General features: G+C 45.5%; 1 protein-coding gene across 1 annotated transcript in view; it reads left to right on the top strand.

The window, feature by feature from the left end:
- The window catches only part of CACNA1H (calcium voltage-gated channel subunit alpha1 H), a 225,953-nt gene that overhangs the window by 154,176 nt on the left and 45,739 nt on the right, over positions 1-26,038 (top strand). The window contains exons 10-12 of the mRNA XM_034065342.1: positions 23,730-23,881; positions 24,891-25,076; positions 25,705-25,822. Of these exons, the coding sequence (XP_033921233.1) occupies positions 23,730-23,881; positions 24,891-25,076; positions 25,705-25,822 (456 nt within the window). The remainder of the gene's footprint in view (positions 1-23,729; positions 23,882-24,890; positions 25,077-25,704; positions 25,823-26,038) is intronic.

The following is a 26,038-nucleotide window of genomic DNA, read 5'->3' on the forward strand; positions in this document are numbered from 1 at the left end:
CAGTTTAATGACAGCTTTCAGGTTACTGCGTGATGGATGCTGCCCAGTTACTCCGTATCTCTGATCAGAGCAGGTGTTACAAGGTGTGAGCCTCTCCACCAGACGTGGATGTTATCATAATCTCCTCCACCTCCTAAGGGCAAATCTGAAGGCCATTCCCCAAGAGCTATTCAAAGCTAAGGCATCAATCCTCTGTGTGTGTGGGAGGGGTTGGAGGGTACCGAACAACATATGGTGTGGAAGATAGAGCAGTGCTAGTCCTTGCTGGGTTATCTTGCCTTTCATCCCGGGACATAGCATCGCTCTGCAGAGAAGTCTCACAGAGCCCTCTTGAGGCAATGGAACATTATTGTCCGTGTCTTCTGCATGAAGAAATCGAGGTTGCAAAGTGCCAGGCTGGAGGCAAAACTCGGTGGGCTTTACTGCTTGTAGCCACAGGGGAAGGGGGTATGTTGTGTAGTAGCAGAACTTGGCTGACAAAGCAGGAAGGTGATCTGTGTCTGCACTGCTGCAGTCCTGGATGTTATGTTGGTGAATGAGAGAGATCTCTGTATGTCCAAATCCCCTCAAGGCTTCAATATGTGTTTTTATGGGAATTTGAAGCATGCAGCAATCTACTCACATGGTTATTCTGCATGCTCTTGGCTAACATTGCTGGCACTACCCCATTTAATGTACTTTATTTAATTTGATAATAATTAATTAAATTAATGATTTCTGGATTTATTATGAAGAATAATTGAATGCACTTAATTTAATCTGTGCCTGTTTAGGCAGGGTCCTGTCCTATGGCTAAGGTTGTGATTGCTGTAGCAGCTCTTAGACTCCTGGGAAAGATGAGGTGATGCTAGAACTGCTTTGTACAGGGCTGTCCTTAAGCAGTCCTGCTCTCCTCAGAGGCAGATTGAGGATTTCATGGCAGCACAGCTGGGCTGTGGCAGGAGATCCGGGTAGCAGGAGGCATCTGATGATGGGAAGCAAGTTTCTTTGGGACTTTAGTCACTAGCAGCAATCCTGCAGAGCACATCCATGGGGTTAACACCAGCTCTGGCTCCAACTGCCAAGCTGGACATGGCTGGTCATTAGGAGTTTACATGATGCTCTTAGTTAGCAGCAGCAAAACTGGTATTTCAGAGGTTAATTGCCTGGTTTGGAGTTCCCTCTTTCTTTTTGCCTCCTCTTGTGCTTTGCTTATTTGTTTGTTTCTCTCCAGCACAAATAAGCACTCCCACAGATGAGAAAAGCCAAGTACAAAGAAGAAGGCAATCTTTGCATTAATCTTCCAGACCATGTCAGTACATCAGATGATTTGGTACGCACTCACTGCAGCTGACAACTCTCCAGAGTATCCGAGAATGTGCCACGGCACTGCAGCAACCAAGCAGGAACAGTGCACTCCAAAAGCATGACCTCTGCCATGTCTTTGGGACAGTGGGGAGAAATGCCTGGTGCAGACAGGTCCTGTTTCAGGAGCTGTTGTTTCCAAGTGCCTCTCTGCCACTAAAAGCTAATGCTTTTTTGTCTCAGAGTCAGCTCCTGTGTGTGCTTCACTGACTAGTCTGAAGAAATAATTGCTGTTTCTTTGTTCTGCCTTGATTCCCAGCTCCTTGATTGTCCAGTACAAGGGCAGATTCCTGTTTGTTTGTCCAAGAGAGATGCTGTTGTTATATCTGCAGAAGGATGGGCTCTGAATTCAATCATGAAGACCTCTGGTTTAAGTCAAGGAGAGACCCCCACTTGGCTTCCCAGAGGAATTTGCAGAAGTAGCTGTTGATACTTGTAATGATTCCACATAAAAGCTCAATTTACATCAAATGGCACTAGAAATGCTATTTTATATTCACTTCTCAGAAGAAAAGTACAAATTAGTATTTGTTCTAAGCTATTGCTGTTCAAAGAGCTTTTAATTGCTTTTCTGATCCCTCAGCCATGGCAAGTTTTGCTCAGAGCAGCTGTCTTTGGAGTAGTTGGAGCTGACCTTGGTGAGCACCCAGCAGCCCATTGCTTATCAGTGGAAGAGAATATTGGTTCTGAGTAGCACATTTTATTCTTATGGAGTAAAAGTAATTCTGTGTGATTTAAGGTAGCAACCAGCTTCTCCAGTGACGTTCTCCTCTAGCATTTGTCAATTTTGGCTTGAAAAATTGCTTTGGCGTGGAAAGCTCAGCACTTAGCAGAAAGCAGAGGAGAATCTTTCAGCAGTGGCTGAAGCAAATTTGTTAAATTCCTTTTGAGCTGTGAGTCAATAAAGTATGATCCTGATCTGAAATTCTCACTTTCAGCTAGCAAAACTTGTTTGCTCTTCCAACTTGCATGATCCAATTTTAAGGACTGACACGTTGGCTGGACTTGAAGCAAACAGATTCCCCCAGCCCAGCTCAGGGTGTGAACATTCAGCCCCATGTGTTTGTGCTTATTGCATAAATGATGTGAGAATCCTTCTGCCCTTAGTAATCCTTTGGTTTTGTGTTTGGGCTTTGTCAGCTGGATACCTGCTCCCCCTCTGAGGTCCCAGCACTAAGCAGATGGTCTTCATCAACTGTTGGTTTGGTAGGACCATACATACTGGGTCTCCTGACCAGAGCAACAGAAATTTGCCTCTTTCAACAAACAGCTTGTGGTAAGCTGAGTTCTGTCTCTCCCATTTGGAAGGGAAGGACTTTATCTGATGACCTTGGGGAAAAGAGGAGTGTTTCCCATCCTCTTCTGTGCCCCAAGATCACATCACCTTTATATAGGCCCCCTTTTCTGCATATAGCCACTGTGTCAGGACATTAACAAACCTGGTAGCAGTTCTGACATCCCCTCTGGACAGTTCAGGCTGCAAGGCTTCTGCTCAGAGCCAGTAGCAGCTCAGATGTGGAGCATTTACACCTGGCCAAGGTGTCATTCCTGTGTTAGAGGGATTCAGGGATGAGAGGTAAGATAGTATGAAATGATAGCAAATGTTTGCAGTTAAAAGGCAGGTGTCCTGGCTCAGGGCTAGATCATTGTCTGCTGTCATGGCAAAGGGTGTAAATCATATCCTGTGGGGAGGCTACCACGAGTTGTGTTCATGGAGCCTTCTCTCTTGCTCTCTTCTGTAATTTCACTGGCTCCTCCACTGCTCTGTTTTCTTGCTGTTGGATTGTTGTATGTTCTTGGTATATTTTTTTTTACTATATAAGGGAAAGCCTACTAGAGATCCTTCTATTCCTCTGCCTCCTACCAGACAGGAACAGCACCTCTCCAGAGTACAGAAACTGCGTGTAATAACTCATTTGAGTGCTGACATACCGAGCAGCCAGGGGAGATGAGGAGAACAGCAGAGCTAGGCGTTGCAAAGGGAGTTTGCAGTCTGAGCTGGTTCCTATAGATGTGTTCATAAGCCTAGGGAAGACTATTAGGAAATTCCCAGGGGAACTATAGGCACGTTTTACTACCACCAATGATTCAGTTCCTTCCCCTCACTTACGCCATTAGTTGTTCTCTGTGTTGAGGGATTGGCCATATAAATCACATCTGCTCTCTGCCGAGATGAGACTTCTTAAGCAAGTGATAGTAATGTGCTTCCCAGCATAAGTTTTTGCATGGAGACTGGAGATCTGCACAGCACCATAACAGACCCACACCATGCAGGACCCACTAAATGTGTTTCTTCCATCTGGGTCATGCAGTGAGTCAGCTGAGAGTCATGGTGCCCTGCAAGGCTTCCACGACTGAATCCATGAAAGCCCCATGCTTCATAAACATACATGATGGCAACGTGTGACTATATATAGAATGTAGACAGATTGTTTGCATTTCAACTGGCAGGTAAAATAAACCAAGTGTAATATAGCCCCGAGAATGAAAGCAGAGTGCACTTGCCAGCTGCATTTCATCACAGAAATGTGCGTAAATCACAGCCACGGGCAGCCAGCATCAAATGTTGTGCTGACAATGGTTCTAATGTGCTCCAAGGCAGGGAGGCTTGACACAGCTGGACAGCAGGGTGTTCGCTTTCTGCAAAGGGAAACTGCACTGAGAGGGGGGCCTGTAATGAAGTAGGTGGCTTTTACAAAGAGTGTGGTGTTGCAATGAGCTCGTACCTTTCTGCTGGCCGACAGCTGAATGCTTTTCATCTGGGAGTGGGTTTGGTGAGGGGAGGTTGGCTTTGATCAGGTAAGCAGGCCTTGGGGTGAGCATGCTCCCTGCTCTAACACCTTTCTACCTGGCAGTACCTTGCCTGAGCAAGGACAAGATACAAGCTGGAGAAAGAGCTCGAGCATTCAGTTCATGGCAGCTGTTTTCAGCGGCTCCAGAGACATCGTGGTGCCTGCAGGCAACATGCAGAGCCTTAGCATGGTCCCTCAAGTAGCCTGTGTGGCTTTGGTACTGCACATGACAGCAGCTTGCCAGCCTTCTGGCTGCCTCCATGAGAGACAGCTGGGCTGCAGGGACAAGAGAGAGTTAGGAGAGAGCAGCACAGGAGGAAATGCAAAAGATTGAGACAGCCAAACCAACTGATGGGGGCAGGAAAATATGCTTAGGCAAGGCTTGGAGAGGATCATGCCCTGGAGTGGCAGGAAGCAAAGAGCAGCTTGATTTGCCTCAGGAACTTCAGGGAGGATGCAACTGCTCATCTACCAGGAATGCCACCTCCTATGTTAGCTGAGGCTGTCTCTTTGTTCCCTTACACTTCCCCAGTCTGTTTGCACCCATCTTTTGTCTTGGCTTTTCTGTTCCACAAGACAAGGATTGCATTTTGTACTGTGTACATCACCCCCTCTATGTGGGGCTCCCAGGCAGGGCCTGATAGATGTTATTACAAGTAATAATAACAGTGGAAACAGAACATTGCACTTCTGGCACTGGTTTTTGTGCCTGGAGGTTGCAGGTAGACTCTGTGAAATTGAGATTACAGCTCAAATTCAAACCAAATGCAACAGGAATTTAACACAAGGGGATATGCAGATAGGAGGATGAGGAGGGTGGTACATGATGGTTCTGTGCCAAGGACTAGCAGTGTCTATAGATTGGTGGTTTAGGAGGCAGAGGAAATAGTCACATTTAATTTAATACTTTGGTGCATTTCCAGTCACTCCCTGTAGATGCTTTCTCTGTCAACCTGGAAGATACAGAATAACTTAAAGATAGATTTAATGGAGAAAATATCAGGAAGGTGAAAAAAAGACAGACATGCCATACCTGAGAGCAAAGAGGGTTAGTATTTGGCAGTACATATGAAATGATGGCAACTTAGAAAGCTCTGTGTGGGGATTCAGTGGTATTGCTGAGGTGTCCTGTACATTAGCCTTCTCTGGGTACCTCAGAGCTGAGAGGCTGCCCCCATCAGCAGGCCCAGGATTAAAGATGCTCAGGGTAGTAATTTGCTTCCTTCCACCAATGGAGAACCACCACTGCAAGGAAATGAACAGGTATGTCTACTGCTGCTGTCAACCTGAGCCATGAATTTTCGTCAGGGTTGAACCAGGGTTCTCCAGCTGGGACAATGAGATTTTCCAGAATTATGAATGAAGCTTTAAATGTCTCCTTGAAATCTCCTCCTGGAGCTTTTGTTACAAGATCAGGATGCCTTTTTATAAATGCTTTTGAGAGGTGGGCAAGAGAGCTGCATCTGAAAGGAGTGAGACTCTTACTCCAAACTGAAGGAGCTTTGGCATGCCTACATGCATTCTTTTCAAGCTCTATTTTTGTTTGCTCTGTCTGGTTTACAGCCTTAAAGACAGCCTGACTCCCAATTTGGGAAAAACAGTCTGTGCACAGGCCTTGTAGCATCAGTGGTAAAGCTGCTAGAGCAGAGAGTCTGCCACTGAGGAGGATGGGGCATGAAGACCACTTGGCTTCTGTTCTCCCAATGAAGGCATCTCAGTTTTCCCTCCTGCCTGATGCCTGTGCAAATTCAAACCTGGATTTGTCCCATAGCACAGACAAATCCAGAGCTTTGCTATAGTGCCCCTGGAGAAAACAGCAGAAAGAGAAGTGGTTTATTTATTTTACATACTCCAAAGGGAATTGACTTTGCTGCAGAAAGACGGATCCTGTAGTTCTCTGGCTCTCGGCATGACTATACATGGGCTTGTCTATGCTTTAATGTTAGTTTGGATTGAGGTAGTTTATGAAGCCAGAGTGTGCTGGCTGCTCCTATGAGCTCTACCTGGAGCTTGGTGATGGGAGCAGGGGAGCAAAGCCCTGGCTCTGTTGTTCCCCAGCTGCTCCTTGCTTTCAGACTTTTCCAGAGTCAAGGCACAGCTTTACAGCTCCAAATCCAGTCTGTAAAGGAAATAAGCCACAAGCTGCTTGTGGATAAGAGAGAGAATCAGTTTTCTTTTTGTCTGTGAAGGGTTCAGAGGCAAAACTTAACCCTGTCAGCATTGTTCATCACTGGTCACTGCTGCCTGGGAGCACAAACAGTTTAAAGTCCTTTGTGTAAGTCATTTTCAGGCAGAGCATCTGAAGGCAGCGTGAGTTGCTGGGCAATTATCTCATTGCAAATGGCCTGTGTTATGGGGACTGTATTGCAGAAGATCTCTCACTTGTGCTAAGGGCTCTCAAAGCTACCAGAATAGGTCAGCACCTTGAATGTCTTTAAAGCAGAACTGCTAATATGGCACATTGGAGGTCTGGCAGGTAGGAGCTGATACATGTGCCAGAGTACAAGGGACTGAACTACAGAGCATGAAAGTGCAGGGTGATTCAATGCCAGAAATCCCAGTTTATGCTGAGGAGCTGTGAATGCCTCTGAAAGCCCCCAGAGCCAGAGGTGAGGGGGAGCTGGCCCTTCACTTCCTCTGAGGACAACATGGTATATGTCTTTGAACAAATTCAAAACAGCATTCCTGTTCCTCTTCATGTTTCCTGCCCTTCTTTCCCTGTTTTGTCCCCTCTTTAGGATACCGCAGGGATCTCCTGAGGTTCAGACTGGACTTATGTTGTTTACATCCCTCCTTTCCAACTGCCACAGTACCAGCATATACAGATACCCCACCCCCAAAGTAGCGGAAATCACTCCCTTGCTGTAGTGGGGGGGGGTTGAAGGCTGAGGACATGTCTCTGCTCCTTCCTTTCTCATGCACAGTTCTCCCTGTTTCGGGAACAGGGATTAATCTGCAAGTGAGTGATGAACAGGCAGGCTGAGCCCAACAGACAGATACTGACCCTGAAGCTATCAGAGGAGCGGATGTTTCCCACCTGAGATTGCAGAAGTCCTTTTGTGTTTCAGAAATGATTTAATGCTATGGATTTCCTCCCACTCCTTCCCCCCTCACCCCCCCCCCCCCACTTGTCTCTGTGTAATAGCAGAGGGTTTCATACATATTTGATTTTTTAACTATAGCATGAAATCTAAATGCTGTATTTATGGCTGCAACTGTCACTCCTCTGCAAACATACAGTGAAATAAAGGTTAACAAGTTTGGGCTCTGGGGAAAGCATGTAAAACAACCCTGCAGAAGACACTGTGTCATCACAGGCAAGTGAAGAGCAGAGATTTTCTGAGGTTCTCCAGTCCAGGGTTATTTATCATCATCTGAAGCAAATACCTCTCTAATTGTGTATCCTTGTTTGAAATTCTCAAAACCCCAAATCAAATTCTTTTCCCTTGTACAATATACACAGCAAATACAGGACACAGAGCCTGAGGGGACAGTTTAATAGTTTAAGAATCAGGTTGGCACTAGCCAGACTTGATGCAGCCATATGTTCAAATCCCAGGGGTGAGCACTCACCAGGAGGTAGACAGTGCTTCGTACCATTTATTGTGTGTTCACTTAAAACCAGATGTCCCATTACCAGGGCTGAAGGAATAGATACTCTGCCTCTTCTTAGATACTCTGCCTCTCCTCCAAAGAGCAAGGGCACACCGTGCTATTCAGACCCCCTCACCACATTTGCACTGCTTCTGTGAGCTTCCTTACTCCTGCATGTGTATTGTCTGAAGTTTGAAGACCAGGCTGGTTGATTTTAATGGAGACTTGCTTAAATAAGGCAAAATAGTTTTTGGCCTTTGTTTAAATAGAACTTTGGTCTGAAATGTATCAAATAGACTTGGGAATAGTGTACTTGGTATAGGTGGTCTTGTTAGAGCCTTAAGGCTTGTAGCTGTGTCTCTCTAGGGTCACTGAACTCGTGTTTGGGCTCTTTGTGGCTCAAGGTAGCTGTGAAAGACCTACAGGTCTTTGTGTCTAGCTTAGTACCTAGGAAAAGCAGAGCAGAGCCAAACAGGGACCTAGCATGGGTTTTGAGGGAGTTGGGCACTGGTGCAGCACAGAGCTCTGATGCGGGAGGACCATATGGATGGGATGGCATGTGAAAGCTTTTGTCTTAACAATGCAAATGGTGAAGCCTTCAGGATTGGTGGGGCTGGGGTGTGGGAGAGTTCAGATGTATTTCTAGTAATCACATCCTTCCTGTTGTGTGTTGTTTTTGTTTCTGAGACTCTAAAATAGACTGTGTAGGAAGTTGCAAGATTTGGACTCCTTTGCCCAGCTTTGTAGACGAAGGAGATAGAGCTGCTCTGAGAGGCAGCCAAACGTAGCTCCAATGTACTCCCAGAAACCTCTTGATGCATGAGGATTGCTCCTGCCTCACAAATGCTCACGTCCCTCCTTGTCCCCATCACATTGTCACCATAAGGAAATCAGCCAGGCTATCCCCACCTGTATTACTGCCCCATTGCCTGCAGTTAAACACTGCATGATATTTACTGCAGTGTGTCAGTTTGGTGAATGCCTGTCAGCCAGAGCTGTAACTTACCCCCATTATCTGCAGCTCTGAGTAAGAAGTAGTGTTCTAATTCACTCCTCACCCTCCTCTTGCCCAGCGTTTGCTGCTCACCCAAGTTTTTCCATACCAAATTCAACACCCAGAAGGTGCCGTTCCCATTTTTTAGTATCTCCATAGAAACCACTTGGAATTGCAGAATGCTTTGTGCAAATCTAAAAGGAAACTAATGTAATGGTTCAGTTGGAGCAGGTTTTGGGCTGCCAGTTGCTTGGAAGGAGTGTGTGTTTCAATGATAAAGTTGAGAAGAAAAGCAGCAGATCTCAAAGGCAGAGATGCTCTATGAGCTTAGGGTAAAGCTTCTATGATAACACGAAGTATATCTGGAGATTGTTTGGAAGGAAACAGACACGTATTTTTACTCTTCCATCGAAATCTCTTACTAGAGGAGCTCTGTTTGTGTGCAAAGCTGCTTTTCTATGTGCAGGCTCACTTCTTCACCTTGTTAACACAACTGACTCATTTTGACCTCTCTTAAAAGGTTTGCATGCATATAGATCAACGTACTTTTGATGTCTGGGCTGATGAAGTGCTGTGCCATCTCTGCTTAGTTTTCTAGTTTAGAGATTGAGGCTTAGCACTGCTCAGGAGTAGCCAGGGTTGGCCCTAAGTTTGGTTTGCACCTGACTGATAGAAAAGTTAATTCTGGGCAGAGAGGCAGATGTGAGCAGAGGATGCTTCTCTGTTGTAATTTGTGCTTCTCTGGCTCTAGCACAACCACCTAGGGTGACTTTTCCACAGGGATGGACTCCAAAATAACAAAACTATCATTGACAGCAAAGGAGGAAACTCCTGGCTGTGCTCAGATGTCCAAAGGTTGCAGTGGTTTAGCAGCACCAGTGTAGGTCCCTGGTCACCAAGGCAATGGCTCATTGCTATGGAAACACTTGCCACCTTCTCAAACAAGAGCATTTGAGCAAGTCTGGATGTTTAGAGAATAATTGCTTGAGATCTGCTGTGTATCCCACCCTTTAACACGTTTGGGGACTAAGAAATAAAGTAATTTGACAGCTTTTCACCATGATCTCTTCATTCTGGAAACCCACGAAGAGGATTTCCATTAGGGTAGAAACATCTGAGCTCAGTTGCTTTCTCAAGGGCTCACTGATTGCAAAGGATTGTTTTAGCTTTACTGGTTTATTAAAGGCATGACACTGGAGATTGCAACTAAGCTCTCTTTCACTCCCACTCCCTACAAACAAAACCTTGTGTTGCCTGTCTCATGTGAGAACTGACAGAGCTGTTTGGAGGCTATGGATCAGTTTAGCTTACTCTTGGGGTTACTTTTCCCACAGGGCTTGTCTGGCTCTGCTCCCAGGGCAGGGAGTCAGATCAAAGCCCTGGCGCTGATGGTGCAGTCATGAGGGCTGGTTGGAGCAGCCCTTCCTGTGTGCCTGTTCCTCATGGCTCTTGCTGTGGGAGAAGCATCAGTTCTGCTAGTCAGAGCAACACAGGGATGTGAAAAGCTGCCAGGAGGAGAACTTGAATGTGGCGTGGAGGAAGGCTGCAAAAGAAATCCATTTCTTCTTTGGTTTGAGCCATCACTGACAGATTTTCCCCAGGTGAAAGCAGGATGTGGGCAGTGGGTTGGCAGAGCCATGCACTTCAGTAGGGCTGTGGCATGGTCGAGCTGTCATGGAGGAGCAAGCAGTGTAGTGAGCCAGAGCTCATCTCCTCTGCTTGGAGGGTTTCTCCTGCATCATTCTTGCACACAGCGTGGGATCAGGATGGGGGATGTTACGGCAAGACAGCACTAGGTGTAGCATGAGGGCCAGGTGTAGCCTGGTGACATGTGGAGGAGGAAAGCAAAGGGCTACCTGGCCCTTCACCTGAACCAAACTTCTGCTGGAGAGCAGTTAAAGCCAGATGATAAATCAGGAGTGTGCTGCCTCCTCTACCTTTGCTTTTCTCTGCCTCACAGCTCCCCTTGAAATGACAGCAGCGCATAATTGCAGCGCTTTGGTGTTCACACCATCACTGCTTCTGATTTGAGAGGTGTTATTAGTGTTGCCACTAGCAGTTTGCCCAACACACCGAGGCTGAACTGACAACCTCCAAACCCAAATACATCCAAATACAATACTTTCTCTCTCCTGAGCTGGAGGAGAGAGTATCTCTACTCTCAGGTGTTCAGCAGTCCTTCATCTTCTGCAGCTTGGCACTGTAGCCTCATAGTAGTAGTGAATTACAATAATTTGAATTAGTATTGCTGTAATTAGAGCTAATATAATTGAATTTAGTTATTTTTAGAAGTGATTTGATTTCATTATATAAAATCAGAGTGACTAAACTTCTTTTTTACTGAATCATTTTGTTCCCATAACAATAGCAACAGACTGCAATCCAGGGCATGCTTGGGGGTGAGGCATATTTCATGCCAAAGGAACGAGAAAACTGCAATGGAAAGTCATGTCCTTATTTTTAAGTCCTGTTTTCCAGACTTTTGTGCTCTTCCCCCAACATTAGAAATAAATATTACAAGAGGAACACATTGCAAAAGCACAGTTATTTACTGTACATTTTCTTACTTGTTCCTCTGTGAATATTGGTAGTGGTTTAATATCACTTCATTTCATTGGGGTTTTTTGGCAAGAAGGTGAAAATGTGGAAGCACTGGGACATCTCCAGACTCAGTGGTGATTCCACTGAAATCGAGGAATTCTGCCAGGTGAAAATCCGGTCACTGTCTGTAAGATACAAAGAGCTGATGGGAGGAGGAACAAGAGTCACTGAGCATTCCTGCTGGGTTGTGTTCACATTCCGTAATTCCAGGCTTTTGCTTTGTTCAATGTCCAAGTGATGTGATTATGCTGAAGGGCAGCTCCGAGTTGTAGTTCCTTTTTGACCTCTCCTGTCCTTTCTTGCCTTAGCCAAATGAATTGCTGTTGTCTCATGGAGGAAAAGGGATGATGGTGATCATAGCCCTTACTTTAAAGTTTCTGAGTTTAAATGACTGTATTACACACACTCCAAAGCTAAAACAGGGCTATGAGCTCCAAGGAGCAACTTGTTCCCTTGTCTCTAGTAGAAGGGTGTTGCTCACCACTATCTACCTGCTCTAATGCAGGCCCTTAGTGAAGCCACACCTGAAGGATCAGGACCCAGAAGCCTTCCTTGCCAGTCATAAGAGTGCAGGCTTTGGGTTTGTACTTTTCCATTTTTGCTGTTCCTTTGTGATCATTGTGGATGGGTTTAATTGCCACTTTAATCTGATGCTCATTGCTAAGAAGAACGTATCAATAATTCACTTGCAAGAACAGCGTGGCAGCTCTGAAGTTCCCATCTGTCTGCTTTGGCTGCAGGCTAGAGTACCATGGGCTGTTCGCAGCATTGTGTTCTCAGGGACAAATATGAGCTTATAACAATTGCTTGGCTTGCTTTTAGTTATACTAGAGGGGGAGAGAAGGTGGATTTCCCTGAATTTGTTCTTCTGGCTCCTAGCCTATCTTTGCTGCAGAGCAGAGAGGAGCTGCTGTCTATATTACTGATGTGGATTTGCAGATAATCATTTCCATGTTTATAAAGCTTTTGAATCTTAAGCTCTTCAGGAGTGTTTCTGGAAGCTGCAGAGAAACTGTATCAAAGCTGAGTCTGTACCAAGTGCAGTCCTATCTTGGAGGACAGAAGGGCTGGAAGTTCCCACACACAGTGTCGCTAGCTAGCCAGCCTACAGCAGCTTGGGTCCTAAGAACCTAAGGGATCTTTTTGGTCACAGAAATCAGCAGATGGGACTTAACTCACCTAGTCCATCTTCTTCCTTTAAGGCAGGATCAACTTTTTCTGTGTCAGGGTTGTAAGTGATCTCCCATCTTTTAAGACAACCCAGAAGGTGAACATCCCAAAAGGAAGCCCAGAAAGACCTGCTTGTGCCCAAATGTTTCATATGTGCTTAGAACCACATGAGACACTAAACATTGATCTAGGAGTTAGGAAAAGAGCTTGAGAGTCCTGACATTTAGTGTCTCATTATAAACACTAAACCTTTCATTTATGATCCAAGAATGAAGGCTCATGTGGGCAATACCCTGCTGTAGGATACATCATCCATTTTATTTCCTGATGTCCACCCATCGTTTTTATTCTATCTCTCAAGATCCTAGATCCTTAGAAAAGCTTTCCTGATCTTCTCCCATCTTTCTGTCTCTTCCACTTAGCACTCAGGGGTCAGTTACAGCACATTGCTCAACTGTTTCTGAAGAATTATCCTCTTCTTGAGGCTCTTTCCCCACCAGGCCACTTCAGCTTCCTCTCCTTGGGCTGAAAAGATGACTGAGTCAAGGTCTTTATCAGATCCAGACTAAACATATTCCCTATCTTGTTCTCCCCACAAGCAATCCTCTATGGTGTTTTCTTGATGTGCCTCATCTCCTGATACCAGTACACAGCCCGCGCATCACGAATGTGCATTTGTCAAAGGGACTCTCTATAAAGGTCTATTAGCAAGGGATGAGTAATGGTTTGACAAAATAGATTTAAGTGGCCCCTTCTGAATCATCTTGGCAGTAATAGAGAGTCTGTGTCCATTTTTTGATTAAATATTTCCAGTGCCATTAGCTTGGGTGAAGTAAACAACTTCTATTGAGTTTGTCTGTTAATGACAGCCCAGAGCCCTTTGATCTCTCTGTTATCAGAGAGCAAGGCCTGTTGCTTGGATGTGGCTAAAGATCATCTGATCATTGCTAAAGGTGCCTCTTACAGCACAAAGAGGCTGGAAACAGTTCTTTATTCTCTCGCTGTTCATCTCTTGCCACCTTCAATGGACGTGCTTAGAACTGCCTGTGATACATATGCTCTAACTGTAGTTTGGCTGCAAGATTGCAGCCAAGAAATTCAACACTTCACCTTCATTTCTTGGGCAGGCTCCTTGAGGCAGGGCGCCTGTGTTCACGTGTGTCTGAAAGGGGCTGTATTTCCATGTTCTTTGTGTGTATCCTTTCATAGCAGGGTTTGCAATATTGTATGTGCTTTACTTAAATGCTCCAGCTCTTGAAATCTTATGACTTATCTAGTATTCCATAGCATTAACTAGAAGAAAGAGCTGAAGTTCCCCTTTTCCTTTTAGATATAAGCTATTTTCACTCTAAATATATAAAAAAAGGAAAAATGAATAAAGAAAAAGAAAAGAATTTGATATGAATGATGCATTATATTTTTTAATGCATACTTTGTGATTGCCAGCAAAGCAAAGCTGATTTCAGGCACGAGGCTGATGATTTTTGACCGTTGTTGACTTCAGTACAGAAAGTGGTCAAGAGCAAACCATTTTGCAATGGGCAAGAACTGTGTGAATATAATCCCTTTGGGAATGTTTCATGGCAAGGGATAAGCCAGATATATTGGATGAGAGTCAACACAGGCCTTGCTAAGAGATGTCACGCCTCACAGATCTGCTGGTGCTTTGAAGGACTCCACCAGCATATGGATGGGAATGATTCAGTCTATATAATTCCCTTGGATTTTTGCCAGAGGCTCTTAAAGGAACTAAGCCTGTGTGGAGTGGGGTGGCAGCATGCTTGTATTTAAGAACTGCTGAAGAGGGAAGGGCTACAAGTAACAGATCCATTTCCGGAACACTGGGAGGTTGCCAGAGGCATCTCTTGGTGTACTATGGGATATGAGGTGTCCTATGTGCTCCTGAGTGATGCTTCACTCCCAGCACTGCTAACAGTGAAGGAGAGATCGTGGCTCTCCTTAGCACCAAGCTCTGTCTGAATAGGCATTTCCTTGCTTGCATCCAGCACTGGAGGAATTATCAGGCATTCATTGTCTTCCATTCAGGCATATATCAGTGTATTAGCACTGACAGGGATGACCAGTTCTCAGAGTCCACACTGAAACATCAGTCCCCAGGTAAGCTATTACAGTGCTCCAGTGTATTGCTGGAGGTGTTCATCCTTGGTTGTTAGCTGGAGGGTTGGCTCTTTCCTCCTGTGACTTGTTTAATAACTGGACCTGAGCACTTCTGACTGTGTCTGGGGGGTATTTTATAGGATTTGGGTGGGGTTTCTTCATTTTCAGGCTTATTTTTATAGCCATCTGTCAGACCAAGTGATCCTCCATCAGGATAGAACCCAGCTGATTGGCCTACTTTTCAGGAATAGTAGCTTTAGTTTTCTATGCAACTGATAGCATTTCACATTGCTCAGGTCCTTTCCTCCTGAGGGTGGAAAAGACAGCAATTGATCTAATCTAGCTTGGCATTTGTGCCACTTGAAATGAAATTGCATTTTGTTGAATGAAACTGAGAAATGGGGAAATAATATGGCAAATATGTGATGCCATGCGGGACCTTCTCCCTGGGAAGCGCTTCCTAAGGAAGCTACAGCAGAGTTGATTATCCCAGAGAACAAAGTCGCTGATCTGTAGCTCTTGTGCAGGAGATGGAAATGTGGCAGCCAAGGTTTCTTCTATAGAAAACCCTCTCAGCCAGGAGTCAATATCAAGTGAACTTGAAGTATTCACACAAGAATTCCAAGCGGCTTTAAGACTTTGGAATGTGGTCTTTGTTGGAAAACATCAGTTTGCATGGCATTATTCTAATGCTGGAGTACATCCTGCTTGCATGCAGCTTGCTCCATTCCTCACTGATGCACAGTCTGCAGCTCCAGAAAGAGCAGCGTATTTTGCCTGGCCATATGCAGTTGGGTAAGGAATTATCAGCAGTGACTTTCATACCACAAAGCAGAGAGGTAAAAGCAATTCCACAGAGCATTAGGAGATCAAGTAGGTCAATTGAAAGGAGGAAAAATTACTATTGGCTCTCTTCAATTAAACTGTTATCGCTCCACATGAAGGATCCCATTTAGAGGAAGGCATAAAACCTGAGAGTGGAGGTGATGGGCAGAATAAATTCTCCATTTTTAATTCCAGAGCTGGAGAGTGAACATTCATCAGTAGGCATAAGCAGGAGAGCTCTCTTCCCTTCTATTTCCAGCCTACTTTTAGGGTGAGCCCATTTGGAAAGCTCTCAGTGCAAACTCATCTAAGTCACAGCTTTTAGTAGAGGCACTAATGACACCTAAACCCTTTCTGAGAAGAGCTTTTGGTTCTGAGAAGTTGTGATGTGTGGCTGTTAAACACAGGGCAGAAGGCACCTCAAAAGAGGAAACATCTTGGTGACCAGGGCAGTCTTCTAGGAGTTAGGGCATCCTGGTTCAAGTCCCTGGTTCCTTTCCAAGGCCAGAGAGCATAAATCATGTTCTGTTGTGCTTTTGTGCATGGGAAAACACCAGCCAAAATGTGTTTTCTAGTAAGAGGAGTTATATCATAGGAAGGCAAGACAATTTCCATGGTTTGAACCACAGTCTAGATGGACTAAACCAGCTTAAAGTTGATTTTAAGACAGCGAGTCCTACGTTGTAATAAATAAACTGCATCAAAATGGTTTACAAAGGAAATATTTTCAAATGCAGAAATGGAAAGGCCCACTTGTGTTATTTTTCAGATTTATTTTTAAGGGCAGGGAATGCAGAGGAGGAAAGAATGCAGGTCTTGAATTGCTTGGGGTATTTTTGCTTGTTTGCTTTGCTGGTTTATTTACTTACCTTAGAAATAGAATTGTTTTGTTTGGGCTTTGACAACCAAAAAAAGGGAGAGTAATAAAGGTCATGATGTAGCCTTCACATTTGGTAGCAGTGTTCCGAGATGTCACCTACGTTCCCTGCTGGCTCTCTGCTTCAGCTGCAACCTTCTGGCTCTTCAAACTCCCTCCAAGAGGAAGGATCTTTACCCAGGCTGCTCCAGAGGTGTTAGAAAGGCTGTAAATAAGCACAAGCATAGAGCTTGCAAAGAGGAGGGCAACCTTGTCACTTCTGCACAGAATTGCTGCAGGATTGAGTCCCTGCTTGTCACTGCCTTGCCCCTCCTTGCCCCATTTCTGGGCCATGGGATGTTCATGTTTGTTATTACAGTCAAACCATACTCCCCACACTTCATGACTGATGTGTGAAACTTCTTCCACATCCCAGCTCGGCCAGGGCTGCATTGACAGAGCCTGCAGATGCCCCCAAAATCACATGGACTTAAACATTCGTGCTTTTATTCAGGTATGAAATTTGCTGTCTGCCTGTAGTGCTGTGTCTTTCCTGGGGGTGTTTTCAGTCACCAGCCCTCAGCCGCTGCACAGGCTGGGTGATAGTTGGGGGGGACACACAGGTCCCTATAACTACACTGTTTCTGTATCCCAGTGTCAATCTGCAGTGGTATTTGGGATGTTCTTCTCCCAGACATGTAAAGCACAGGGTGTTTGGGGGAGGCAGGACAGAGTTCCTCCCTCTGGGTGATAAACACCTGCTGGGACAAAGTCAAGAAACCTCAGATGCTGGCACATAGAGCATCTGTTTTCATGCAGAATGGCTGATTACATTGTTTTGGACAAGATAAATAATGAATAGCCTCAGGGGTGCTCCAGGTGACAGATTCTCCTCCACGCTACATTAAGCATTTAGAAACTTCAGCTTGGGCCTGTCCCATGCCATGTCTGATGGCTGGGATGTCTTTGGAGGGGTCTGAGCTTGTGCCCAGGAGGGCAAATGCTGCTGATGTCTGTGTCTCCTTAGGGCAAAATCTGCTCTTTAGCAAAATGCCTGTGATGTGACTGTTAATTATAGCTCCTGAGCCATGTGCAGAGCCTACCTGAAGAGACTAAGGCTCCTCTTTAGTTGAATTTGGTATAGGAAAAGGTAGGGGTGAGAAACTGGTGTTTGATGTGAGCTTTCAAAGGAGTGAGTGTGCAAGAAACACAGCTGAGGGTTTCAAATCCAAAGCTTGAGCTTGTATGTTGTGGTTTCCCCCCAGCCAGCAAGTAAGTACCATGCAGCCGCTTGCTCACTGCCCCCCACAGTGGGATGGGGAAGGGAAGAGGGAAAAGATATAACCTGCACGCTGAGATAAGACAGTCTAATAGTTGAATTAAGGTGAAATATAATAATAATAGGAAATAAAAAGAGGAATAAAACAGAAGGACAAGTGATGCACGGAACAGTTGTTCACCACCCACTGACCAGTGTCCAGCCTGTCCTCGAGCAGTGATCAGCAGCCCCTGGCCGACTCTCCATGGTTTCTTTACTGAGCATGTGGTCCCAGGGTATGAAATATCACTTTGGCTCCTTTGGTTCAGGTGTCCTGGCTCTTCTTCCTCCCAGCTTCTAGTTCCTTCCTTGCTGGCAGAACATGAGAGACTGAAAAGTCCTTAACTATGGTAAGCACTGCTCAGCACCAACTAAAACCTTGGTGTGTTATCAATATTGTTCTCATACTAAGGCCAAACCACAGCACTGCACCAGCTACTAGGAAGAAAATAAACTCTATCCCAGCTGAAACCAGAGCATTGGAAGAGTGTGAGGATCTGGGGATCGCTCTAGATGCAAGTGAGCTGTGGTGCATGTGGAGGAGAGGTCCACAGGGTGCCATGAGGACTGGAATAACTCAGTCACCTCCAAGCAGAGCGGATAAAAGGAGGCAGGCCGTGAGTTAGAGGTCTCTGCACTTTCTTGATGGGTTAAACACAGCCTCCAGCAGTCTTGTGCAATGTTTTATCTAACCCTTCATCCTACATTCAGAAGGCACATGGGTCCAGGCTACCACACTGGTGCTCGCTGCCTAGCACAGTGGGAGTCTGCCTGTGATATTCATATTACACACTCATTTCATACATGCCCTATTTTTTTAGGAAAAGAGGAATATTTTGTAATTCTGAGCTCTTAGCAATTCCATTGATTTGGTCCCCTCCTGTGGTACCACTGCTTCAACCTCATTTAAGCTATTTTCCACCATTTTTGGACAATATTTCTTATTAAAAAAGTCTAATCCCTCCCAAAGCATCTCTTTAATCTGTCCCAGAAAACTGGCTTTCACAGTGGCATGTAAACCCTACAAATGGAGTATGGAGCCCAGTAATTCATCAAACAGATTAGTTATGTAGGAGGCTCTGTGCTCAGTGAGTAAAGCAAGAGGGCTTTACTCTCACTCCATAGAGGAAAAGCTGACCCAAGTATAGCTCCATAGCTTCACACTGGAGATGCAAAGGGCTTCCTGCTGATCCTGTGGCTGGGGTGAACTGCCGGATGCAATGTCTTGGTTCTCCTCTCAGGTGAGTGAGCACAGATGTTCATCTGTGATGAACTCATGATGAAGAAGTGAAGCGTGATGCTGCACTGCCAAGAGGCACCGTCTGCCCCTCCACTGTGGGAGGAGGAGAATTGCACTGTGGTTGGCAGCCCTTTGCACAGTTTGGGGGACCTATTGCCTTCTTGAGGCTGGTGACATCATGACTGAGGTTGCAAGTATCTTGGTACCACCTGTGTATTATAGAATGTGTGAGGCAGATCTTAAAATCCCCATAATTAGGTTTCCTTTCAATAGGGTGGAGCAGAACCTTTGCACCCCCTTCCCACAGATCAGGCAGAGCCAGAGCTGACACCACTGCCTGGCCCCTGGAAGGCAGGAGCTTGCATTTAGAAACAGGAGGAGAATGTGATAACTCCCAGAGGGAGAATAAGTCCTTGAAGCGAGATCTGCTCCTTCTGGTGTTCTGTGCATCCCTGGTACTTGTTCTTTGCTAGGAAGTATCAGGAGTTCATCGTTTAGTCCTTGGGCATAGCCTGCAAATGCCTTTGCAAACTCTTAGTTGCTTTAATGCTGGGCAAGTTATCTGGTGCTGCACTGATTGCTATGGTTTGGATTTATTCATCTAAAAAGTTGTGTGGGTTTGATTTTTCCTCCCTCTTCCATCTCAATTACCCTGAATTCCTTCTCTCTACCTCTCTCATGCATTACCTTTGGATTTTTAAGCAGAGAAATGGGGAATTCCAGAGCCTGCAGACAGGTGAAATCCCTTGCGATTGAATAACTGGCATTTGGAAAACTACAATCTCTCAAAACTGGGCTGAAGGGAGAAAATACGGAGCATCCGGAAGCAAAGCAGGAGTTGGCAGTTCATTATATCTCTTCATCCCAGTCAGAGTCTCTGCAGAGCAAACTTAAAACTATAAAGCAGAAAAGCCAACATAAACAAGTGCTCCAAATCCCATTGACAGCTTTAGACCCAGGACTAGAGAGAGAAAAACAACCCAAGTGCAAAGGATGTTTATGAGACTAAATGTTCTGGATTTGTTTACCACCTCTCTGTGTCTCTGCCAGCCTCAGTGCTCCTGGTTCAGGAGGAGCTGAACTGGCTGCTTTGGGCTTGGAGGGGGGCAGTTCTGAAGCAAAGCATGTCTTTAATTCTGGAAGCTTCCTTCGCTCTTCATTCAGCAGGAGGGACCAGGGGTCTAGCAGCTCTTTCTCCAGTGTGATGCAGGTATGATTTCAGTATCAGAGCAAAAAGGTGCCACAGACAAAGCTTGGTGCCATCCTGTCTGTGCTTGAACCTAAGCTGTGTACAATAGGTGCTTGTGGATGCAGCAATCAAGAAACAAGAGGTAGAAAACAGGTGAGAGAAAAGAGAGGCACAAAGAGATATCCTTGAAAAGCTGCAGTAATTCACTTGCAGGAAGAGGACCTCAGAATGCAAATCCTACTCCTGTTCCTCATTCTCTCCTTGGAGGGAGCCATCAATAATTTGACCATTAGGGGTTTCTCTTATTGAATTTCTCCTGATTCCAGGAAGGCTCCGGGCTTGTGCTACATCTTGCTGCAACCAGAGGTGTCAGATTCTCAGGAAGAGCTTCATCTGCTGAGGTTTTCAGACCCAAGCTGTTTCAAAAAGGATTTTTTTTGTCTGTTTATCTGAACTCAGAATGAATTGTTGAAAAGTTTGGGGCTTGTCCCTAATAGAAACATGGGTTTGAATCACTGAAATATCCTGCAGCATAGATACAGCCTTCAAAGAGAGCAGAGGTGGTTGTGCTTTCTTGGGACATGTTTTGCCTGAAATCAAGGTTGCTACTTTAAGCTCATTTCAAGGATATGGAAATCTTACAAATGGATCCCATACAGTTTCTGCCCTTCTCTCAAATTGGGGGAAACTTACTCCTGCAGCCAAAGGACAAGGATTCATTGGAATCTGAAATCTGTAACATTTGTACTCAGATCTGAACCTTTTTGAGCATTGCCTGGAACCCACCAGTGGGACCTGGGGTTTAAACCACTCTCTGTGCCTGTTTCTGCTGACTGTTGCCAGCATGGCACTTCCCATTCCAGGCTCTGCTTCTGGCACTGAGGACCCTTGTACCAGCAGGACACCACTGCCGACCATTCCTGAGTGGTTTGTAGCCTCATGCAATGCCACCTGGCTGCCTTTTGGCCATTCTCCATTTAGCCTGACCTGTTTCTGAAACCTTGGACCAATGTAAAAGTCAGTCATCACAGCAGGAGAAGATGTGGAGATACCCAAAGCTAATGGGGGTTGTGCCCCCTCACTATCATTTGAAAAGGAAGTTTTCACTGATGCTGTTTGGAGCCTTATGGTGGGTGAGTAGTTTCCCTGTCAGAGTTATCCAGGTTTGCAAAGTTATTTGGCAAAAAGCAAATAATACCAGTTTAGAAGTGCCTTCTTGGAAGTGCATCATTTTGATGCCAGCCTTTGTTGAGTCGTCATTGCTTGCTAGAAAGCAAGTTGCATTTCATGACAAGCAAAAAGCCTGAAGTTTCCTTTTTAGAGAAGGTCAAAACAAGACACTGCAGCGATTTTCAAGCCTTGTTGCAACTTCATTTTCTTCCAGCCAGGAAGTCTGACAGAAATAATCCTTACCATGAAAAGTTTTGTGTTCAGCAAATCAACAGTTTTGTGTTTTTCCCAGAGAAAAACACTCCTGGAAAAATTCCTGCTTTAGTGTTGGTTTAAATTTGAACAACCCAACAGTGTCTCCTAGTGGCTGACTCCAGGGGAATGGCCAAGTCTCTCTTCAAGTGTCTCTTTGACTCTCCTTCTAAATCTTTGCTCTTCAGGGAGGGAGAGAAGTGGGAAGTGAACTGTGCTTTCAGCAACACACCGTTCTATAAGCCACACAGATGTCTGTGGCAAGCTGTTTGAAGGCTCCGGTTGTTGCTGAAAGGAGGTAATGACATTTGAAGGCTATAGCTCTGGACACTTGGCTCATCTGCCAGTCAGCTTCCCCTCTAATAACACAAAAGCTCCCAGCAGCAGCCTAGCCAGCATGAAGGACTATCCATCCTTGGGTTCTGCCTCGGTGTCCACACATGTGCTCCACACATCTCACCTTACAGTAGTCCTTGTCACCAGATTAGTTCTGCCTCACACCAAACATGATCAGTAAAGGATAATTGTGTGCACTTCTGGTGTTCTCAACATAAGAAGGACATGGAGGTGTTGGAGCAAGTCCAGAGGAGGCAACGAAGATGCTCAGGGGCTGAAACACCTCCTGTATGAAGACAGGCTGAGAAAGTTGGGGCTGTTCAGCCTGGAGAAGAAAAGCTCCATGGAGACCTTAGAGCAGCTTCCAGCATGGGAAGGGAGCCTACACGGATGCCGGAGAGGGACTCTTCATCAGGGACTGCCCAAGCTGCAGCTTCATTGCTGATATTTGTGACATTCTTTTCCCAGCCTCAGCATGCTAAAGAACCATCCTCAGCCTGCCATGAGCATCCTGTCCCAAGGAGCTCTCAGGCTGCAAGTGATCGAGTGAGTTATTTTGCTTCTTGCCAAGAATTCCCTGGTATAGCCCCAGCTGAAGGAAGATCAGACACACCAGCCACGAACACACCAGCCATGTGCTGCTCCTCACATATAGCTTAGTGCACTGTGAGTATGACGTTCCATCACCTTACAGCAGGGCAGGCCCTGGGAGCCCACAAGGTTATTTCAGGCTCTGCTGAAGAGCTGCTTAGATGCCATCCTACGAGAGTCCTTTTCTTAGATGTGTTTTCACTGCTCAGGTTGTTTCGGCATCATCAGGGAAAGGAATAGGATGGAGAACACTGATGATTGTTAGGGAATTGTTGTCCCTTCAGCAAGGGGGGTATGAGGAAGGCAGCCTGGTGATCATGTTGAGGTGCACCATATACCATCTGAGACACTTCTTGCTGGAGACTAAGGAGCTGAAAATTGCACAGTCCTCCCCCTGGTGTCCCTTAGTAATTAGCATATATGGATTATAATCGTGAGGACTGAGGCTTTTAGTGCTCTTTCTCCTGGATAAATGTCTGATCAGAAGACAGTCTATTGCATAAAGTAATTTAGCCCATGAATGATGGTTCATTAGCAGCCCACAGACTGTCACTGCCTATAGTAGGGGATGTGTGGGCTCTTCCTGTATTCTAGTTAACTCTTTCACCTTCTCCTTCAGTCAGCAAGGATTCGCTTTGCAGAGCATGGAGTTAAATGTGGCTGTGCCATAGTACTACAATGGTCTTCCCCCTTCAGAGCCTCAAATAATACAACAACATCCCAAAGAGACTGCCATCTTTTACCAAAGTGTCAAATGATGGATGGGGAATAAAAGAAGCTATTATCAGTCAGGAGATGAGTCAGATATGAATATAACACCTTTTTTCCTAGACAATATTATTACACTGAGGAAATGAAAAAGACTCATTTGCTTTTGCAAAGAACAAGGAAGAGACCTTGAGCGTTAGAAATGTGCACTGCAGAGCTTGCTGCTGTGTGAGGGAGAAGCTCCAGTAAGTGAGCAAACCCCATCCCACCTTATGCTGTGCCATGGTTTGGAGCCTGGGTGCTGGGCAGACATTCCTGCACTTCCCAGGAAAGGAAGTCTTGGGCTCTGTCTGGAAAGTGATATCATAGTGCAGGGTAATTTGGTGCTTGTGATTTAAGCTGCATCCACTCTTAGGCAAGGCAAGGGCAATAAATACCTCAAGGGAAATAAAGCTATTGGTTCTACTGACTTTCACTGGTATTGTTCTACAGCTGCTCCAGAAATGGGCTGGGATTCTGTGTTTCCCACAAGACCTACAGGGACTGTCCATGAAGCTTTTGTGCTGTTCCTCTCAGACACTTAATCTGTCTCTGTGCATCCGTTTAACCATGTTGCTTTTTTGCCCCATAGCCAGATGAGTTGACCAACGCCTTGGAGATCAGTAACATCGTCTTCACAAGCATGTTTGCCCTGGAGATGCTCCTGAAACTCCTTGCCTTTGGGCTCTTTGGCTACATCAAGAACCCATACAACATCTTTGATGGGATCATAGTTGTCATCAGGTCAGTGCCAATTCTTCCTCCACTGTGGCTTGTCTCCCAAGGGCTCAGACTAACTGGGGAGTGGGATGGGGAACAGGAATGACGTGGCATGTGCTAATCCAAGGCTCACTGGCTATGATGTGCTATAATTATCCTGGCCTTTCAGATTTCTGTCATTAGAAGGACTGTCCAAAGTAAATGGACCTGGCAGATGGAGAACAAAGTCTATTTATGCCACACATCTGGCACTGTAGTCAGTTTTCCACTGAAGTGCAGAATGGCTGGTCCTGGGAAAGGAGTACTGTGAGTGTCCCTATCCCAGCAGCTTGCCTTCCCTCTCCCAAATTAACACATAACTCAGGCCAGAATAGGACAAGCAGGAGGGTAGGAGAGGGCACTGTTCTGCTGTCCTCTTCAGGGGAACACTACCAGCATAAACTGAGGATGTCAAATCATGTGGGTGAGAAGCTTGTGCAGCATCTCTTTACGCTGGGATTCTTTCTGGGGGTGCTGTTCACCCCTTGATCTGTAATTTGGGGCTGAGAAGTCAAGGGAGATATAAAAGGTGTAAACCAGGATAGCTTGAGTTTGTCTATCCCTTTGATTCAGAGAAGAGAGAAGCAATAGAGGCCCAGAGCAAAAGCCAGTCTGTGGCTTGATCAAACCAACGCACCCCAATAAACATGAAACCCTCTGGAGATAAGCTTGGTACAAAACTGTGATCCACATTTTGTGACAGATTGTAGTGATGCAGACCAGCAGGAGACATGCTGTGCTGTGAAGAGCCACAGAAAGCAAGGGAATTAAAGACTCAAGAAACTAGCTATAAAGGATGGAGGTTATGCATGTGCGTGCAGGTCTGCACAAGTGGGAAGTGAAGGTGTCTTTCAGAAGCAAGAAAGAAGGTGGCAGATAAACTACCCCTTTAGGGCTCCTGGTGCTGTGATATCCTGTAAGAAACCAGCCTGCCCAAAGCTTTCACAGCAGAGAACTGCTCCTTCTAGCTCTTGTCCTTGTGGTGTTCCTGCAGTGTGTGGGAGATCATCGGTCAGTCGGATGGAGGCCTCTCTGTGCTACGAACCTTTCGGCTGCTCCGCGTGCTGAAACTGGTGCGCTTCATGCCCGCCCTCCGTCGCCAGCTCGTGGTCCTGATGAAGACAATGGACAATGTAGCCACCTTCTGCATGTTGCTCATGCTCTTCATCTTCATCTTCAGGTACCAGAGGCTGCAGCTGCTCTTCAGTTACTTGTTCAGCTTGCTTAAGTAATATGTAGATCAGGGTAACAATACAGTGCATTTGCTAGGCTGCCTATGTGACAGAAGTGCTCACAATAGACTGACAAGCAGACACTCAACAGACTTTTCAGTCTCAGTTTTGCATGCAGTACTGTAATTCCGTAGATGAATGAAGCACACAAACAGGCAACATTTCCTCTGGAATTCCTGGGAGGCTCATTTAGCTGTGTCTCAGGAAGCTGTCAGTAACTGGACTCCAGCACTGTTATATTTGAGATGGATGTTGTACAGACTCCAAGATTTCTGTCTGTTTGACCCTATAATGCCCCTCGGTATCCTGTTCTTGGAAACCAGTTGGATTAGGAAGCTGGCAGTGTGATTTGTCATTTTCTAGACAAAGAAGATCCCTGATTTAGCTTCAGTGTAGATAATTGAAATGTAACACAGAAGAACCAAATGGCAGGGTTTAATCAGAGCTTCTTCCTGGGACATACCACCAGCACACAAAACACTGGGAGCAGAAAAGTGTCCAAAAAATCACTGCAATCCTCCCTGCAACCGTATTTCACACAATAACGTGTTTCTTCTGTCTTTTTTCCTGCTCTAGCATCCTTGGTATGCATCTTTTTGGATGCAAGTTCAGCCTGAAAACTGATACAGGAGACACAGTTCCAGATCGAAAGAATTTTGATTCCTTACTTTGGGCCATTGTGACCGTATTTCAGGTAAGCTCTGGATCCTCTGGGAAGTTTTCGTGTGACCACATGGACATGTTTGTTTACTTTCTTAAGGAAAACTGTTCCAGTAGGTGTCAAATTTGGACTGGAATGGCACTGTGGAGTTAATAGAGCAAGGTGATAGTGTTTCTGAGTTAGCTGGTCTCTATAATCCCTGATAGACAAGCAAAATCATCAGTGTGCATATCTGTTGTCAGTAAAAGT

The sequence above is a fragment of the Melopsittacus undulatus genome, chromosome 8 (genome assembly GCF_012275295.1).
Source record: "Melopsittacus undulatus isolate bMelUnd1 chromosome 8, bMelUnd1.mat.Z, whole genome shotgun sequence".
In the NCBI taxonomy this organism is placed as follows: domain Eukaryota; kingdom Metazoa; phylum Chordata; class Aves; order Psittaciformes; family Psittaculidae; genus Melopsittacus; species Melopsittacus undulatus.